This window comes from Protopterus annectens, chromosome 10.part0, assembly GCF_019279795.1.
Source record: "Protopterus annectens isolate FY-2018-M chromosome 10.part0, PAN1.0, whole genome shotgun sequence".
Classification (NCBI taxonomy): domain Eukaryota; kingdom Metazoa; phylum Chordata; order Ceratodontiformes; family Protopteridae; genus Protopterus; species Protopterus annectens.
This window is the reverse complement of record NC_056744.1, coordinates 1,448,977,588-1,448,998,954: the sequence shown is the minus strand read 5'-3', so window position 1 is coordinate 1,448,998,954 and position 21,367 is coordinate 1,448,977,588. Positions and strand designations below refer to the sequence as shown.

The window sequence follows — 21,367 nt, the reverse complement described above, 5'->3', positions numbered from 1 at the left end:
AGCAAATTTCTCAAGAGAAATTGAAAAAAGAAGGCACTTAGCCACAGCCAAACGAGACCATGTCCTAGCTACACGAGCTGCAAACGAGATCTGGGGTTATGCAGCAGCGCAGCATGGGATACCTGCTTGACCCAGCCAATGACAGACTTCGAGCTAGTAAATAAAAGTTGGCCGAGTCGGAGCCGATATTCGGCTCCGAACCCACGAGTACGAATGTAGGCGAGATTGGATTACATAATATCAAAAATTTTAAAGGAGGGAAAAGGTGTCCAGACAGACACTTCTTATGTCTGAACTGATCAGGATTTATTTTCCTTTGTCAAAAGAGTTACAACGTTTAAGAGACATGGATTCTGCTAGAGCACACAGGCAATAGTTGTCAACCTGGATGCTGTGAAGTCACTTACTAGATAAAGTGCGGGTTTATATTTAAATCCCTGGAGAGATTAGGGTTTTCAACTGGAATTTTTTTTACCTTTATTAGGAATACTTACTTTCACCTGAGCAGAAGGACTTCTGTAAGTGCAGAATTATCAGGTGAATTTGATCTGCATAAGGTAAAGGCAGGGCTGTCCTCTCTCCCCTCTTCAGTCCACATTTTAAATAGATCCTTTGGCAGTAGCTACTGAAGTGTTTTGTTTTTGAGGATATTTTGCAGAGAAGGTTCCAGGTGAAGCACAACTTTTGGTCTATCTACCAGATCCTGAAAGAGATCTGAATTGTTTTGTTAACATTTGGTAGAATTTCTGGTTTAAAGTTATTACTAACTGCAGCCTTTAATTTATATTTTTTAACCATTTGCCACTTTGAAACAAATATTTCAAACTCTATGGGTTCCTGGTGATTTGGGTAGCAATGCCACTCTCATACTGCTCAGTTAACTTATGATAACGTAAGGGTATGTAATTCTCTGAAAGGAAGAGATTAACTTACTTTGGACAAAAGATTACTGCAGTTCAAATATTTAGTTTGTGCAATGTATAAACATAATTCAGGCAATACAGTTACATCCAAGATGTGCTTCCTTTTAAAGGTCAGTGAAAGACTCCAAACTTTATTTGGGAAGGTAGGAGGCCTACAGAGCCCCATCAAAAAAGGCATCTTAAAGGGGAAAGTCCTGGACTGCTGGACTCCAAGTGTTATTGGTGAGTAGTGCAGCTGAGTTTCTCCTGTCTCCAGTTAGACTGGACTTAACTGTTGGCTCCATAACAAAAGACTTGACATCAGATGTGTAGACAACAGATGGATTCAGCTGAAACAGTATTGTGGGACAGGTCCCTTGTTTGTTAATTGTGCTGGACAAGACATTTACAAAGCTTAACCTGGGTCAAGGGAAGGTTTGGTTGAATCCACTGTAACTTCATCCAAGGACTCCTCCTGATTTGTAAGGCCTCACTTGCCTAAAAAGGGATAAAACTTTAGTTTTGAGTTTAGTAGGGAACTGATCCTAGCCCTGGGCACTAAATTAAAGAAAATTAGTTGCTTGGATGGAGATACTTTCAGGTATGTAGGGGTCTCATTTCATTATAGATTGAGCTTAAGAGAACTTCAGACAAAAAAAAAATCAAATCTCTCACCCAAGGATACAATTTATAATGTCTATTCATATGGATAATTTGGACCACAGTAACTTGAGAGAAGATAAGGTACTTTTCCGTTAAACCCCTCATCAGCTGCAGAGACTTGAATTAGCTACTTCATGCCAGAGTGCATTAGTAGGCGGCCTTTTATTAGTGGCGCAGCTGAAGGATGATGTGTATGTGATTTTTATATGTGTACCTCACCATGTCAATGGCCTTCTCCTGCCAGCGAACTAGTAAGATGAGATCAGAGGACAGAACTCCTTCAAAGGAAAAATAGCCTGGAAATAACCTCTTCGCGGAAACAAAAGTGAATGTACCTGGTCCCGTATTGAACAGAATGATTTGGCATTGCAAGTGGGATCACAAGTGATTAAGAACTAGAGCTCTCCAACAGCAACTGCTTCTACGGCCACCTCTGCCACAGGAGAGAAAAGCGGGAAGTTCTATGTGTGCAATAACTTGAATTATGTGTAAAGAAAACGTTCTGCAACTGGTAGGAGTTTAACGGTGTATTTCAGCTATTTCTGGTATGACATGTTACTGTACACCTAACAGAACAACAGAAACTTGTCAGTTTTACAGATGTACTTGTCACACAGAAAATGAAATACTGGCAGCGTGAACTTGTAGGGGTTTATACCGGCAAAATAAGTACTAAGCAATGTTTACAAGATGTACCTGATATGTTGTTTCTTGAGGTGATAGGTTTGCAGCTGTCTACAGGTTGGTTACAAATTTACAATCCTTTAGTGCGGTTCCAAGGCATTGGTATTTCAACCTTTAATCATAAAAATGGTAGAACATGCCCTTAAAAACATTAACAAGCGTCGGTTGAAAAGCAGGTCACTTACTTTTAGAGCAGAAAATCTTCAGAAACTTTAATTTAGTTATTCAGAAGTGTATGAATCCTTGGAAATGTAACAGTGTGAGGTGGTACGGCTTCACTTCACAGCAGTGCACAGAGGTAGGGCTTTAACGGAAAAGTACCAAAGATAATTATGGATGTTAAGAAACCTTCCTTTAATAGCCTGACAGAGGAATGGGACCATATTTTAGTGCCTCTTACAGATAATCTGTGGATAAAAGTTTGTAGAACAAAGTGAGTGGCCAGAAAGGGGAGGAAGTTACATATTTCTGGGTGGAAGTGACTGCATAAATACTTCTTTACCTCAAGGAGGCTAATGGTTACACGCCCTTGCACTTCAAGCTGGAAACAAGAAGTCAAACATTCTGAGACTGTTTTTCAGCACTGGGTTCAGGGCTTCATAGATGCACTACATCAAAGGAAGTTGGTATTATCCTCTTTCAGTTTTTGGTTTGCTATATTAAGATCACTAAAGTAGGATAAGCATAAACATGCTCTACTGTTGGGAGATTTTGTTAGTCTCTAAAAAAAACCATTACTAGGTGATGGATATCCCAATTACCACCTTCAAATGAGGGTGCCCATAACTTAACTTTAGGATCTAGCACTTATGAAAGTAGGGACTTTACCAAGTGTGAAAAACTGAGGGGCTGCCAGCCCAGCCCAGCCACATAGAATTATCTACAAAATTCTATGCCATTGTAAATATTAATATAATCCACAGGCTTCTTTTACAAATAAAAAGAAAAGTAAATGTAAGAAAACTGTTATATGCTGAACTTCTAAAATGTAACCACAGTGCACCCTGCTGGAAGAAAGCTGTTAAGTAAAGAATTATAACTGTTTTTGATCTCAAGCTCGGAGACAGGATGTCTGGGGCTAGCAAATTCTTTCTATTGCTATTAAGACAGAGATAATTACTAGATTTTACATGTAAAAGTGTATTTTATTGCTGTGGCTTCCTGGCCAGGTGCAGCTTACAAAGAAATGTAAAATTTGAGTTTCTATTAGTCTGGGAACTAAAGAAGTGATAAACATGATGTAATGTGAAATGACTCAGCAGTACTGGGTATTATCAATTTAGGACTTTCTCAGAGAGAAAGACTGAGCATTCTGTATCTTGTCTGGGATCAAGTAATAACATCCACTCACTAGCAATTGCTTGCTCTGTATATAAGTAGTATTTAGAACAGTGATTTCTGTTAAGATTTAGATAGGAATTTAGCTAAATTAGTCTAGCTGTTTTCTATATTTATGTCAGACTGTCCTACAATATTGTTTTAAAGTTTCCTGTGATTTCTGAACTCTTGATTAGCACTGTGTTGAATTGATGAGATTTGTCTTGCGCTTTTATTATTTATTATTAAATATTTTTAAACCTTTCAACTGTGGCTGTTTTGTGTAGAGATAATTCAAGCTCAGAGAGTACTTGCATGTATTTGGTGATACTGTCTAAGCCACTCCAATAGTCTTGCCAGCCAATATTCTTTGGTCAAAGTTACTATTTGGATAACAGTAATATTACACAGTGAAATTGGTAACCTTTTGGGAAAGGCCTTATAGTAGCGGATAGTAGTGGTTGGTGGCAGTCGGTACTACCTTATAGTCTGGGCAGACAGGGGGCATAGCTGGAGAACCTGTGCCAGCCTTCCCCAGGAGTGTCTCTATCTAAATCAAATCTTAAAGTGTAAGAGTGTGTGTGTGTGTGTGTGTGTGTGTGTGTGTGTGTGTGTGTGTGTGTGTGTGTGTGTGTGTGTGTGTGTGTGTGTGTGTCAGCTACTTGGGCAGGGACAAGAAACACTGGTTGGACAGAAAGGGTGCTGGAGGTTTTAGCTTGACCACTACTCTGAGATCTGGACCATATAGCTGTGCCAGTGGGGGGGGGTCTTATTGGGGATCTGGAGAGAAAGGGAGAAACCAGCCCCAGGCTGACTGATATCTGTGTGCTCTTAAGGGAAATTGTATTTCACTGTGTGTGTACTTGTTATCCCCCCAATGTGCAAGCCCCTCACTGGTGCTAGTGGTGAGGATTGAGGCTCTTTGATTACTGGGCCAGTGTGCACGGGTGTTACACCAAGCAAACAATACCAAAACACATTAATAAACTCATGCCATGGGCAACAACGCAAGTTGATTCTTATCCTCTCTAGGTGGGTGGATCAAGGGTTTAAGCAGGCTTCTATGATTGTTAATTTATCAAAGCATTAAGTATATCAACCTAGGCAAGATATTATTTCAGTGGCCCAGAGGTTACGCTCAATGTTCCTGTATATTGTTGGGATCCTTTAATTTTTTCATGTTTTGATGCAAACTTTGAAGTTTACTTTCTGGGTTTGCATTTTCATAGGTAGGTACTAGGCTATCAGCTCTGGGGCCAATACAAGCCCAGCCAAAAAGGTACCCTGGCTTTTTCCACCCAAGAAAATTATTTTCCTGTGCCACTGTCAAGCAGAGCCACAGAGGTGATCCCTGAGGTGAATTTCCTATTTCCCATCCAATCATCAAGATTTTTCTTGAAGATTGCTAATGAGGAGCTTTGTTTGATATAGATAGGTAGTTTATTCCAGAGTATGGGAAGTCTCTGGGACAGGAATCTATCCCTCCGGCATGTTCTGTTTATTGTGGTGACAAGGTTTAGGTCCCTAGAGCGTGTAGCTCGGAGGGATTGGGATTTCTTTAAGTGGAGCATGTCCAGCAACTCTGGGTTTGACATGGCTTTGTATGTTAGGCAGAGATCACCTCTGAGTAGGCGATATGCGACAGAGTAAAGCAGGAGTTTTTTGAGACTGTCTGCGTAGGGCATCTGTTTGAGGCCGGTAATCCTCTTTGTGAGGTATGTCTGCGGCCTTTCCAGTTGTAGATGTCTTGTGAGGTACAGCCTTTGACAAAAAAAATGAGTGATAAAACTTTTTCTCCATACATGGCTATAATGATGACTGTTGATCACAAACTTGGTTAATAATTTAAAAGTTGTAGCTGTAAAGACTCTGGAAATAATGTTTTATTAATACAAAAGTAACCAAAAGAATACAGACAACACAAGTTGAAAGGATCACTGGAACCCCCCCCCCCATCAAGTGTTGGTAGTATTACTGAACAGAAATGCTTTGCATTTCGAACAGCTGACAATTTAGGAAGAAAATGAGAGAAACTGAGATAAGAAGTCAGCTATTTTTTGCATGAATCACTTACCTCCAGACCAGTCTGTGAAAACCAAGCAGGATTAATGGCACCATGTGACATCATGGTACATACTCAAGTTAGCTGTTCTTTACATCTCAGTTCTGGGCTTCTTTGAAGGACAGGCATCTATCAAACTCAGGTTACTTATTTGCAAACAGCCTTTGACAAAAAAATGAGTCATAAAACTTTCAAACTGACAGGAGACCAGATTAAAATTCCTTCCATAATTTATTTCAAGAAGCAACTTCATGAGGTCTTGTTTGTGCATTCTTATCCAACCAATTCCTTTTCAAAAGACTCAGTTCAACCTTGAGTTACATAAAGACGATAGTTGTGTCACACAGTCTGGCCAACTGCTGCCTATAGTCATTTTTGATAGCACTGTAAACAGTACTTGGGAGATCTACAGCCGAAAAGCCACTAATGGAAGCATATAATTCAAATAGCAGTTAAAATGTAACTGTAAAATTCTGAACATACTTTCTATACCTTAGGCAGCAAAAAAGCTTGACCTTCCACAGCAAAATTCATACTGGAATAGATGTCAATGTTGAACTAGAGTTCAGCTCTGTATCTAGAAAAGGCATCCTTAGATACCACTTTCGTGAAAAACTAAGCATTTTTCATTTTACAATTTTGTGATATGGAAATAGTTTTAATGATGAGTTCAGCATTCTGAGATTATCAACAGGAGTGACATCAGCCATCAGTGGGGTTGGAAGCATGAATGTAAGGTGTGAAACTTCTCCATATGAAGAATTCTGATCATCAGGAAGGGTATCTCTGGCTGTATCAGGCTCATGTTCTCCAAATCCTACAACCTAAGAAAATAAAATAACCATTAAGTAATAAGCCTGGAGCAATGGCTAAAATCACCATGTCAAACAAAGGCAGTTAAGAAGAATGCATTTCAATGAACCATCAATATTGCTTAACCATTCTACCTGCAAACCCTGTCACCTTTGGATTGCACCAGAACACTCCAGTTAGGAATTCAAAGCAATCTCTTTCCCATGAACTATTTATAATTGCAGCAGTTTAGCAGTTTTACTACGTTCAGAACAGAAGGCACAGTTCTAAAGAATCGCTGCCCACTACGCCTCTTTAATATTTCCACACACAACTACACTCACTGCAAAGCAAAAACTAACACCAGTACATCTCTGAGAGGATATTTAGAAGTGGGTCATGATGAATATAGTCACTAAGACTGTATCTGTTCTATCTTGAAGTATCAGCTGATTTATAAGAGCATCTTTCATTGATAGGTCCAGTGCTGGGTTAATCCATCTCACCAATCAGCACTTGGCAAAATTTTTAAGAATACACAGCTATTCTGGCACATGATCTGATGTCAGATGATAAGGACTTCAGCACTGTCCTCAAAGCAAGCAACTTCCTACAAATCAAGAAATAATAACTGTGAAAAAGTGGAGCCAATGTAATTATATTCTTTCACAGAAACTGTGTTTTTGTACATCTTGCAGCATGTAAAATCAAGAAGCAATAATGACAACTTAGCATCTACATTGTTAACAAGTAATTGAAGAAACTGTGTCAAGTTAAAGTAAATGCAATTATATTCTGTGATAAAAGATGTGGCCATTGCAAATCTTGTAAATGCAACATGTACAGAATGGAAAAAAAATGTAAAACTGATTTCAGTGGAAGGATGGCAAAACTGTAGAAACATGAAAACAAAAATGAGCTCTTAAAATGTGCAAATGTTTTTACTGCTTACGTGTATCACTACCTCAACAATAACTTGCTGGAACCCGCTCCTCCTCCAATTAAAAATACACTAAGAACTGGAAAAATATTGTCAACTTTTGAATCCAAACAGAAATGACTTGGACTCTTGTGTATAGAGTAGCCATATGCTAAGTGAGATACTGCTTTACTTATGGATTGTGCTGGTGGACTACACATCTGGACAGGGATAAAGTTTGACTCCATTCCTTTGTATAACAATGCAACTACTCCCTTTTGGAGTTCTGGTCAGTTTCACTTGTGTAGATAGCTAAAGCCCTGACTATGACCAAGGTGACCTGAGTTTGAATAACAGGGGCCTACCGGAGCTGATGTGGGGAAAGACAGAGACATCATGTAGCATAGCCAGTTTGCTCTCTTCAGCAATAAGAGATCATGATACATGTCCAGGCATTCACCCCTACAGTAAAATACCCACAAATGGAGATTAGAAATCAGGTTGGGGTGTTGGCTTTGAGTGGTAAAGGGCAGTCTTGAAGGGTTACATTTCTCATGGCAGCAAGTGGCATACTCTCCCTGACACACCCAATGCACACCAAATTATGGGGTAGTAAGGTACATGTGCAGTGGGGTTATGGACTAATGTGTCAAAAAACAAACTACCCCTAAGAGCTGCCTTGATAATATTACCTTTTGGTCAATCTCATTCCAGTGATGGGGATTAAACTGGTCAAACAGCCAGGAGAGAGGGATGGGTGCTTGGCAGGCAGCAAGGGAAAAAAGAGCAAACACATTTTGGACTTCTGTGCTAGAGGTAGAGAGAAATTCAGTGCAGCTCTAATTGCTAAACGAGACAGACCAATGAAAGACAATGCTGTTAATTAGAATTCTTCTTAGTGATACTGTTAAAACATTTTTTTTTTTTTTTACAAGTTTTACAGTCCATTTTCCTTTACAATGGGTATGCTATTTTATTTATTTCTAGTAAAGAGTTGTATTACTCAGTTTCAAATGCTTGCAGATGATTTACTTATTTTTGTTAGCTTAAAGGCATGTGCATTGTAATGTGCATTAAGAATGGCTCCCGACTGAAATGTTGCACCTTGGAATAAGTGCCAACAAGCTGCAAAAAAGACCAAAAACTCAGAGGAAAGTGAATCTCAAAAATCAGTTTTCTCCTTAAAACTTCTTTTTACAGGGGTGGGTGGAGTTGTGAAGGAGGTGGTGGTGGTGTTGGTGTATACCAACTCTGAGATCACCATACATAAGAGAAAAGGGAATATTCTAAGAACTGGCCATCTCGGACTTGGTATAAATGCAAGTCCTTCTTTCGACTAATCAGTCTTGGTGATTCGGGATTTGCTCTAGCAGGTCCCAACATTTCAAATGCTTACCAGTAACGGTATGCCTTTTCGAAAATTTACTGATCGATGTACAGCTAAACATATAATTATTTACCCGTTGGCTTATTTTAAGGATACAAGGAACTGTGCATATCAAGCTGTTGGTAGCTGAAAGATGAGGAAGAGTACTGGAAAAATATTTATGTATAATGGAAAAAGTGTGTGTGTAAGTGTAAAATACTTTGCTTATCTGCAAAATAATCTTAGTCAAGTTTTAATTAATGTTGGTAAGACTGCACTGGAAGGCACCAAGCTGCGTCTAAGGTGGGTAAAATCCCAATGAATGACTCGGATTTGTAGTTGTGGAGTGTAAAGTTTACAGGTGTGTAGTAGGTGCTGGCCATTACTTCTGGCAGTAGTCCACATTTACCAAACACTCAATTTCCCATGGCGTATTTCTTGGTGCCAGCAGTGCAGCATTAATACCCATACCATCACATACAAATCAGATTATTTTTATTTTTTTATTGACTTGTTTGATTAATGGAATGCAGCATGGAATTGGTGGATTACAGCATGCATACATTACTTAAAATTATTTTTTCCAAGGAACCCACCTTAATAATTCAGCCTAATAAATTCATCTTACACCTACCAGATCTGCCAGCAAGAATCTGTGAGGATAGTGAAAACACCTGGAAGCCTCACACTTAGCAGGCCTTTGTCTTCAAGCAGAAATGGTTCTTGTTTGATCCATCACACCACGATCTTGGAGTAACTGAGGCCCAAACCATACAGGTGTCTGAGGTAAGTCAATATCATTTGCAAGAGAACTGACTGGAAGAGTCCAGGGAACCACTGCAGCCAAAATGGAAATCATTTCTACTTGGAAACACAAGCTTGTCAAGCATGAGGCTTCCTGGTAGTCTCAGAAGTCAGGCAAGAGGTTGATTCCTACTGTCATCCCTCTCTTCTCAGACTTACAGCCACCAAAGGGCAATGAGAAAGAGCTTCTGTTTTTCTTCCTTTCACACTCTACAATTAGAACTAACTAGAATGCTAGGATGGAATACAATCTTCAGTGTCGTGGGAACGTTTTGCAATGAAATGTGGAATTAACTGCAATGGCAAGAAGTGTGCTATCCAGTGCCATAGGATAAAGAATATGTCAATCATTACTTCTCACTGGCCCTGCTGAACAGAGTGGTGGGATGGAGGACCACATTCTGTGTGGAGTGGGAAAAGGTCAAGCTCAGGAGTACTCCATTTCCAAAAGATCCTGACCAAACATACCTCTGAATCTGAAGCTCCAAGAAAGGAATGAAGGAATATCTCAGAGCATCTACCAACTTTTTCACTTCACCAGTGCCAGCACTAATGCCCGTGCATGGCACAATGCAAGATGAGCAGCACCTCCCAAACAATTAAGTAAGACCTTCTGTCCTCTTGCTTATTTAGGTACCATGCGGTGAACTGATTATCTGACTATTTAGAAACAGCAGTCTCCAAAGCATTCAGGACTATGAAGATTGCTCTTAGCTCCATCTAGTTGATATGAAATCTCTTCAGGGGGAACCATACTTGCAAAACCACATGGGGGCCTCCATGAGCTGCCCAGAAGGCATTTGAAGCATCCTTCATCAGAATTTGTGACAGCTATTGTTGCAGTACTGGATGACCCACCACAAGACTGACATGGGCTATCCACCACTAAGTGGCCTAATAACAGCAGCTTGATACCAAAATGATGTATTTTAACAAGAGGTGGTTCTAAAGTCACTGACACCTGCAATGTCAGGTATGCAACTGTACCACGATGGTTGTGCCTGCCATTAAACCAAGGAAGCACAACACAGTTCAAGCCTTGACCCTGAACTGTTTCTTCACTGAATCATTCAAAGCCATGAACATTTAGGCCCTCTACAGTGCTAGGAACTTCAATCAATGAAGAGCATGCAGTTTGATGAAGGCAATCTTCTAAGCAGGACTCACAAAGACCTTTCTCCAATTTATGGTGGTGGTGGTGGTGGTGGTGGTGGGGGGGGTCTACCAGAAGCCAGTTGTTCAAGTAATGGAACACACAAAAATCTAATTCTGAAATGCTTTGGCTACCACAGACAACACCTTGTTAAAAGTGCAGAAGAAAACCCAAATGGCAACAATTTTCTACTAGAAGAGTTACACACGTAACTAGGGGACCCACTTGAACTGAACCAAAATAACTATGTGCCAAAAGGCATCCATCACTGTGAGGGACATCATCCAGCTGCACTTCAGGAGCATGGCAGCACAGACAAAACTGCCAAAGTATTTTTTTAAATACCTTTATTAAAATCACTTAAGACATAGGTACACATACATTAATAGAAAATAAAACAAACCACTGTTAACATTTTTCCATTTACAAACATATACTACACGTGCTTTATAGCCACTGTCTTCCAGTCCAACATTACATAAATCATGTAATTCCTGCCTTGCATTAAATCCCTCTCCTCCTGAACATTATTATACATGTATTGCTCCTACAAATTCCATTCATTCCTATGTAATGTGCTCCTTCCCTTTTCTAAAGATCCCTCTTCCAGTTCTTTTTTTCTTTTATAATATTCAGTACTTCAAATACAATTGGTATAATATTTGATTTCCACTTTCTAGTAATTGCTTTTTTTGGCAGCCAACAGAATTAAATTAAAGAATACCTTGCCTTATTACATCTAGGCAATTCAGATTCTGTGTCCCACCTTAAAAATAATTTCCTTAGTTACAGCCATTTGCTCACATAATAATTTGAGAGCACTCTGTAGGGATTTTTTTTAATCTGACAACTCATTACATTCCTAAAAACATGTTCTCAGTTACCTCTTATCACCATTTCACTTTCAAAATTTATCTAACTGAGGTGAAATTCTTTGAAGTCTGCCTGGGTGTAAAAATATCTATGCAAACACTTCATAGCAAAAATACTAAACCTTCTGAATTTTGTTGCATACTTGGGAGCCACACACGTCCTTTCATTGTCCCCTTGTAAAATACTTTTCCAATTCCTCTTCCCACTCTTTCTAACCTTTTCTGATCGATTCTTATGGTTGTCATGCATTATTTTATATGCCTACTAATTTCCCCCTTTAACAGGAGCTTTTGTTCTAGATTCAACTAGAAACTCTACAGAACAGGTCTTTCACTTAGGACTTCCCTATATCTTTCTCTTTGCCTATACTCGGATACCAATCCCTGACAGGGAAGGCAGTCTCTAGCCTCCAAGCCAAACTTCTGTTTGCCTCATCCCACTCTATTACCTTTTCCTCACTAGTTATTTCCTCCCAATACCTTGGTTCCTTTGCAAGTTTTCTCCACTAAATTCTAGCCCCCTTTTGTCTATTTTCTATACCCGTACTTTCAGTCATCTTTACTGGCAAAATCTCATTTCCCCATTCTCAGGTAGACTTAGTTCTCACAATACTATCTGCAACTTTATGACTATAATATTTTGTAGTTATTCTTAAAGATCTGCATCCAAAATCCAACTCTCTATTTCTTGAATCCCCACCCACTTCATCACCCCTTTCCACTTTGAATAGTAACCTTCTGCTTGTGTTATGTATAAAAGCCTTAACTGTGTAGCTCTAACATATCCCTTCAAATCAGGTAACCCTAAACCACCTTGTTCTATTGGGAGGATCAGCTTACCCCAACTTTCTCTCACAGATAAATTCCTTCAAGTCTTAACTAATTACTGCCTGCAACTTCTCCTCTGGTTGACAAAAAATATGCTTGATCTCTATGTAAAACTAAGGGGACTAAACCATGTTCACTGCTTGTATCTTACTATCCATATCAACAAATAAGAGCTTCCAGTTTCTCAGTTTTTCTATCTTTTGTTTAGTCTCTTCCCACACAACCTTAGCTGCCATAATATACTTCCATCTTATCAAGACTGATTAAATGTGGGTATTGCTGAACCAAGTCATGTGTGTGCAACAATTTATGGCTATAGCCTTTATTTTATCCTCATTCATTTTATATCTGGAAAAGACATGCAACTGTCTGAGAATGTTCCAGAACACTGAGATGTCCTTTTTCTAGATTTGGCATGCACAAAATAATATCTACAAATAAAGCCAATGTTTCTTGATTACTATACGAATTATGCCCTTGAAGTTTTGTTTCCCTTATTTTCTTTGTCAGTGGTTCTAAACATAAAGCAAATAAAGGAGAAAGGGCACCCCTGCCTGGTTCCTCTGTTCAAACACAGCTTATTGGAGAGGAACCTACCCCCATCTCTCTGACACACACACACCACACAACACACTAATTCTTGCCTATAATCCTTAATATATCCTCCTAATTAACTTTATTGTTGTATCAGGGAATGCAAATGCTTCCAATACCCTACTCATAAAATCCCAGCTTACTCTGTTGAATGCCTTCTCTGCATCAAGATCTACCAAAATCACTGTTTCATTAATGTCATCAAATGATTGCTTCCCCTCCAGAGAGCCACAATGATCCATATCTATCAATTTTGCCAATACCTTTGCCAATCTTTTAGCTAGTATAGACATAAACCCTTTATAATTACAGTTTAAAACTGAAAAGAGTATATATGATGCTGGATCTGATAGGTATTTATCCTCTGGGTAATACAGGCACCACAGCTTTCTTCCAAGATTCCAAGATGCTGGTGCTTCCCCTCTTTTTAAAATACTTTAGAAAAATCTTCCAGATTTTTATCACTTTCTTCCCTTTTAAATTCCAAACGTCCACAGGAATACCATATGTTCCTGGAAAATTCCCTGCATTTGATTATACATCACCATTGCCATCTCATTTCCTCTGATCTTAACTAATAGTTTTTGTGCTTAATTATATGAAGACTAGTGGACAATGAAGTCTTTCATAAGTATTTCCATTTCTGCTGTTTCTTGGTTTAAGAATTCCTCTGCTTTATACAAATTTTCATAAAAAAACCCAAATATCTTCAATACCTCTACAGGATCTAGCTAAGTTTGGTGACAACCCTTTCTACATTCCGTTTCCCAATTCACTGTACTAAAAGTTTTTGTGATCTGAAGTTATCAAAAAATAGTTGCTTAACAGCAATTTTTCTAAACTTCTGCATACTATCAAACATTCCATTTTCTATTTATCATTCTGCAGTTGTTCCTCTTGCATTGTGTCATTACACTTATTCTGCGATACTTTAACCTTTGTCATCCCCTCTTAAACACTTCCTATTACTTTCGTAAAGAACAACAATGTGATTCTATTATTAAATGCTCAACTTCTCTGTCCTTTTTCTCCCTATTTACAGTCCCTGCTATGAATAAACAATACAGCATTTAAAATATTTTAAATCGACTGTTTCTCTCCAGTAGAACAGTACCTTAGCATACTGTGGTGGTTTCACTTTCAAAAAACTTTTATCCTACCCTGGAAAAGCTTGCTGCAGTCTCCAATTCATTGATGTCAAGGCCAATGAATACAGGTAGTTTTCTGGCCAATTCCCTCCCCAAGCTGACATCACCACGACTGTCTTAAACACCCACCCATGCTGTGATGTCATAATTTCCTGGTCCTTCCCCTACCCATACAAGTAAAAGCTAAAACAAGGAAACTGTACAGGAGTCAAGTCTCCTGCTGTGAGCTGTTAATTGCAACAGGTAACGGCTCAAATTACCCTTAGCACTTTGACAGCTCAGGACGTTTGGTGTGAAGGGGGACATGAGATGAGTTGAAGTAGTACAATTCAGGCTTCACAAAAGACTGCAATTTAGCCATTCTAAAAAGTAGCAGCAGTAAAAAGCACTTTGAAAATCTGTTCTATGGTATTTGCACTGTGTTTTAAGAAGTCCTTGAACGGCATGAAATGTTGCTTAAAACTAAGTGACTGAAAGACAGAAGTGTATGCATGTAAAATCAATGCAGTGACAGGAGCGTTAGGAAGAAAGAGGTCTGTGAGATGTAGTTTTTTACAGACAAGCACTGCATTGTGGAATACCTAGAGGCAGACTAAGCAATCAGGATAACTTAAAGATGCTAGAACCCATGTGGTCAGAGTCAGAAATGATGTATAAAAATATTTAAAAACCTGTAAATAATCCCAGAAACCATGATGAAATGAAATTTTTTTGAGTTTGTGGGTGTGGGTCTTCTTTAACCATCTCCTATTTTATTTCTACTCTGTTTTTAAACTTCATTTTATTCCACTCACTATTTCCAACTTTTGCATTGCTTGAATAATGTCCACTATACATTCCATAAATTCTTCTCTTTTTAATAGGTGGGAGAGCTCCAGTGTCTAATTTTTTATTTCATTATCCTGCATTTTTATCTTAATTTTTAACAGTGCATAATCTGAAATAGTTATTAGATGCATGCTGATGCTTTCAATTAAACACATGTTCCTGTGAAATATAATTAAGGAATAATATATGAATAATATCTAAATGTATTCCACTGAATTCATGTCTTCCACATCAAGTATTTTCAAAAACATTTTTTCGGAAATCTATCCTCCTTTATTATATTTTGCCTTCTCTGTTCACAATACCTCCTCAGTGTTGCAAATCAATATCCATTCCCTACCTACAAGTAACATTCTCTGCTAAAAGTTTATTTCCCTACAATTTTTCTCAAGCTCCATATTAGCAGTGCAAGCTTCCTCCCTTGCTAATAGCCTCTTACTACAGCAAAGCTACCATTACTGTCTTTTTTCCCCTTTTCTATTACTACTGCAGCCCCTCTAAAAATTAGTATTATTACTTCCCTTATCCTTTGGCCATGACATTCTGCTGAATATCCATCCTGAAATCCTTTGTCAAATTCACATACTCATTTCTTTTCAAATGTACTTCCTGCAATATTGCTCTATGCACTCTGCAATTCTTAATGTAATTCCATACTATTCCCTTTTGTCTCGACCAGTATGGCCATTTATATTCCAAGATACTATGGATAGCACAGCCATTATGATAAAAAGCTATTGTTCCCACTTAGTACACATGACAGTTTTTATGAACGCGTATTTCCAACTTTTGTCTTACATGCACACATTAATGTTTGGCAGGCTGATCTTTTGTACAGTTTCTTCTAATCTCCATTTGGACCTAGGTCACACTATTCAAGACTTTTTGTTTTAATAAAAACCCTCAAATAAAAAACTAAATGCACTTTCAGAACATCTCTATTGTCTATTAACCGAGACCAAACACACAAAACTACCTACATTTTTTAGAAATGAAATTTAACCCACCAGATAGGGACAATTGCCCCAAACAGATAGCTGCATCCACAAGCATAACCTAATCTAAAATTAAGTTTACCCATGTTAAAGCACTTTACAGCCCGAGTTCCTACTTGCACCAATTGCTGTCTGTTCTTTTCTGATCTATCTTCCCTTCCCAGGTGTGAAAAATCTTATTTGTTTAGCCTGTTGTGTCTCACCTGGTAGAGTTGGAACACTACTAATTACAGCTCTAATGCATATTTTACAGTAGGGAGTCTCTGGTTGTAATGAAGCAGTTATCAAAACTGTCTTACTGACCAACTGATTAAATACATTCAGCACTAAAGCATTTCATTCAATGTAAAAATAAATATGTAATTTCTCAAAAGTTGTGCAACCAAATGGAATCATAAAACTAAAATCAGAAAACTAAATGAGAGAAAATAATCCAAGAAAGCATTAAGTCCAAAGCACGGCCAGGGTATAGATCAAAAATCAGGCTTATTAAAATTAAACATGGCAAACGCTTTCGTGGGAATAATGCTCCCTTCTTCAGACCATTTAAAATCAATCAGCTATATCAGATTATTTAAAAGTGCATACACCAATTAGTTCAATGGACCTTAAACACATGATTCTGCCAGCAGATGAGAAAAAATATTTTCAGATGAACTAAAAAAAATAAATGATGTCTTACCATAACGTTCCATCTGTGTTGTAGATCTTTTATTCATTCATTATTGCTAGGACTTTGGTTCCGTCCTCAGAACCGACACTGCCGTTATCAAGCTCAAGCCAGCCAAAAACTCTTAGCTAAGACCTACCCACAATGCCCCTCTCATAGTCTCTTCAGATCGAGTTTGCCCGCCCTTATATTATAGAAGTAATGAAAGAGATAGTAAGAGGCTCTGTCTGAGCAAATACCTTAACTAAGGAGATCCTAGAGTCCACCAGGATTCCAGGCAGGGGGAAGGAGTGCGGGAAGTAATGAATGAGTAAAGATCTACAACACAGATGGAACATTATGGTAAGACATAACTTCTTTATCTGATGTTGTAAATCTTTATTCATTCCATACTGTTAGGACCGAGTCCTCAGCTACTTGAGTCCTGGGTGGACCTAAGGAAGGATATTCCTGAGCACCATAGAACCAAAAGATCCTTGCCCCCAGGAGGCCAAACCCAATTTGTAGTGAGTGATAAAGGTATGAGATCTTGCCCAAGTGGCTGCTGCACAGATATCACCCATACAGGCTCTGGGATGAAAGGCCACAGAAGTAGCCATCGATCTAGTCGAATAAGCCTTTATTCTGGAAGGTAAAGACAGTTTATTCTGATGGTAGATAAAGGTAATGATATTTCTAAGCCAGGAAGATACAGTCACTTTGGAGACAGGCTTACTCAATCTGGGTCCCACAAAGCCACAAAGAACTGATCCGTTTTTCTGAAAGATTTAGTTCTGTCTAAGTAAAAATGAAGTTGCCTATGAACATAAAGGGTATCCAGAAGACATTCCCCTCTATTTGAATGCCGAGGGAAGAAAACCGGCAGGTCAATGGATTGGTTAATTGAAAACCCAGAAATGACCTTCGGCGAGAAGGATGGGTCAAGTACATAGGGACACTTTCCCTGTGGAAAATCAAGTAAGGTCTCTTGACACTCAAGGCCTGCAACTCAGATACTCTTCTCGCTGAAGTAAGGGCTAATAGAAGTAGAGTCTTCCAAGACAAAGATTTCATATCACATGAATTAGAAGGTTTGAAAGGAGGGCTTGTTAATGGACTGAAGCACCAAAGTCAAGTCCCAAGGCTCTATGGGGGGCTTGACAGGAGGTTTAACATGTTATACTCCTTTCAAAAAGGTTTTGCCCATACAGTGTGACATAACAGAAGAATTATCAAATCCATTGTGAAAATTTGTGATAGCTGCTAAATGTACAGTAACTGTCTATGCTGAAGCTCCTGCATGTAGACAGGTAGTCAGGTATTGTAGGATCTTCTGAATAGGCATACAGAAAGGGTCTATGCCATGATCTTTGGCCCATGTAGAGAAGCTAGCCCACTTACTAGAATACATTTTCCTGGTGGAAGGTTTGTGTGTAGCCAGAAGATTCTCACGGACAAAATATCAGATAGCCTGGCAATCATGGGAAGTGGAAAAACCAAGCTATGAGCTTGAGGCTGTGGAGATTGGAGTGAATCAGTCCCTGAGGATGAGACAGTAGACCTTGGGAACGATCCAGGATCGGATCCACGGGCTGGGAATCAGATGAGGCCATAGGAAAGGGAACCAGACTTGACGGGGCCAATAAGGGGCAATGAGGATCACTTTGCTTCTCAACCTTTGAGCTTTCTGGAGGAATTTTGGGATGAGGGGAAATGGGGGAAAAGGCATACAGCAGACCCGGGAGCCAATCGTGCATCAGAGCATCCCTTGGTGACTCCCCCCTGAGGGGGATCAGGACAAAGTAGCTTCTGCATTTGTTTAGGGTGGAAGCAAACAGGTCGCAGTAAGGCCTGCCCCAACGATGGAAGATCTGGTCTGCTATTACAGGACTGAGGGACCACTCATGAGGTATCAGGATGTCCCTGCGCAGATTGTCCACAATAAGGTTGGAACTCCCGGGAATGTGTGTTGCTATAAGAAAGTGGTTTGAAGTTATCGCCCAGTGCCAAATTCTCATGGCTTCCCGACACAGGGGGTAAGACCTGGTTCCACCTTATTTGTTTATACACCAGATGACTGACATGCTGTCTGATTGAAGTGCAATGGTCCCAGAAGGGAGGTATGTATGGAACACTTGCAACGCTAAGAGAACTGCCCTCAATTCCAGGACATTTGTGTACAAATTGGCCTCCATGGGGGACCAGGTGCCTTGGACGGTCTTTCCGTGGAAATGTCCCCCCCCCAGCAGGGAAGCGTCCGTGGTCACTGTGGCCCTGGGCTGGGGAAGGCAGAACAGTCAACACCATTGATTTGACTCTGGCTTCATCCACCAAAGCATTTCTTTCTTGCAAAGATTTGTAAGGTGTATCAAGTGGTTGAGAGGATGTGTTGAGATCGACCATTGTGAAGAAAGGAGCCACTGTGCTAGTCTCATGTGCAACCTCGCCAGTGGAACTAAGGTAATGGTTGTTGCCACAGATCCCAATAGTTGTAGTAGTACAAGGTGTGCTGGTACAAAAGTCTGTTGGAGGAGGACTTGAATTTGGCTTCTTATTTTTGAAAGCCTGTGAGGAGGAAGGGAAGCTTGACAGGATGTTGTGTCGAAGATCACTCCAATAAATTCCAGTGTTTTTGTTGGGGACATTTGAGATTTTTCCATGTTGATCGTAAACCCTAAGTGAAGGGCAAGGCCTTGAGTGAGTGTAAGAGAGGCAGTGAATGAGAAGATTCCTGGTTGTGGCAGTAAGGAGCCAATCGTCTAGATACAGAAACACCTGGAATCCTTGTAGTCAAAGATGAGCTACTACAACTGCCATACATTTGGTGAACACTCTGAGGGCTGTCGATAGACTGAATGGCAGTACCTTGAACTGGTAGTGATCGTCTCCCAGCCGGAAGCAGAGAAATCTCCGGGAGCGTTTGTCCATCTTTATGTGGTAACAGCATCCTGGAGATCTATAGAGCATGTCCAGTTGTCCTTCCCTAGAAAGGGGAGGATGGACTGTACTGTGACCATCTGGAATTTTTGAGGTTTTATGAATTTGTTTAGTAAGCTGAGATCCAGGATTGGTCTCCAGTCCCCTGTCTTTTTTGGCACTAAATAGAACCTCGAGTAAAAACCAGATCTCCTCTGGTCTGGTGGGACTGGCAGGATGACTCTTTCTTAGCAGCTTTTCGATTTCTAAGGCTACTACCTCCCTCTGACTGGGTGGAACATCAGGAATTCTTTTGACAGGTCTAGGAGTAAGATCAAATGAGATATGGTAGCCTCTGGATATTATTCTCAGCACCCATGCATCCGTAGTGATGAGTTGCCAGGCTGGTAGGTGCAGGGAAAATCGACCCCTGACTGCTTCCAGAGGAAAGCAATCAGGCCGCTGCTCAGGAGCGCTGGCAGGGTCGGTCGGAGAAGGAACCTCTAGCGCCCTGGTTGCATGGACCCCCTCTGCTCCGAAAGGGGCATCTTCCGGATGACTTGCCTCCTCTGCCTCGGGGGGATTGCTCACCATGACTGTCACAAAAAGATCCTTGGGACTTCTTGAACCACCATTTTCTTCCCCTCTGGTTCCTGGAATAGGATCTCTGGGGGGGGGGGGGACATATGCCCACAGCAGACGAGGTCTTTCAGTCTTTCTCACTTTGTGATAGGGTCTCTAACTTTGGGACCAAAAAGGGAAGATTCGTTAACAGGCGTGTTGACGAAGGAAGATTTAAAGGATTCTGCGAAATCACAAACACATCCAAGCATGCCGTCTCATGATGATGCCTGATGCAGCTGCTCGAGTTGCCCCCTTGGTGGTGTGAGATATCAAGTGTATCGAGAAGTTAGAGACAGATTCCATGTTAGCCAGCTGTGAGGCAACAGTGTCACGCACCTCATCAGGCAGTACCCCCGTCAAAGAGGCAGACATTTCTGAAATTAGGTCTCTTTAGAGGCGAGTGAATTGTGCCAGACAGTTCAGCGATTAAATGGCAAAGGTCGCTGAAGCATAGGCGCACTTCTCCAGTCTGTCCATAGCCCGAGATTCCCTGATCAGGGGATGAACAGTAGAACTATCTTCTGCCAGTTCCCTCTTGGTGGCCGCCGCCATGACCATGGAATCAACTACTAACTGCTTGGACCAATTGGTCTGGTCTTCAGGGGTGGATAAAATGTTGTCTGGCCTCCGGGGGACAGGTTCTACATTGTCTGGGGCCTTCCAAGCATGGTGCATGATCAGTTTTACAAGCTCATCTGCAGGTGGGGTCACCCAGAAAAATGAAGTATAACTACTCAGATGGAATGTTATGGTGAGTACATAACTTCTTTATCTGAAGTAGTTAAAACTTCATTTTATCTGCAACCTGTGGGACAGAGTCCCCAGCTACTTAAATCCTGGGAGGCCCTCATGGAAGGATATTCCTGAGCACCGCAGAGCCAAAGGATGCTCTTCCTCTGGAAATCAGGTCTAATTTATAATGAGAAATGAAGGTATGTGGATTTGCCCAAGTTGCTGCTGTGCAAATGTCATCCAAAGAAACCCTAGACCAAAAGGCAGCGGAAGTCGCCATGGACCTGGTAGAGTGAGCTTTAATTATATTAGGAGGAGATAAAACTTTTGCTTTGTAAACATACGAAATGCAAAGAGTGATCCATCTAGCTAAGGAAACCTTGGAAATGGCCTTTCCCAAAAAAAGTTTGGAAAAGGAAACAAACAATTGGTTGGACTTGCGGAATGACTTTGCTCTATGAAGATAAAAACAAAGTTGTCTATGAACATCTAACAAGTGAAGTTTATATTTACCCTTGT

At 40.1% G+C, this 21,367-nt stretch overlaps 1 protein-coding gene across 1 annotated transcript in view; it reads right to left on the bottom strand.

Annotated features, from left to right (window-relative positions):
- Positions 1 to 5,840: 5,840 nt before the first annotated feature.
- Positions 5,841 to 21,367, bottom strand: part of NRDC (nardilysin convertase) — an 853,803-nt gene continuing 838,276 nt past the window's right edge. Inside the window, exon 32 of the mRNA XM_044086887.1 lies at positions 5,841 to 6,452. Coding sequence (XP_043942822.1) covers positions 6,255 to 6,452 — 198 coding nt within the window. The 3' untranslated portion in view covers positions 5,841 to 6,254. The remainder of the gene's footprint in view (positions 6,453 to 21,367) is intronic.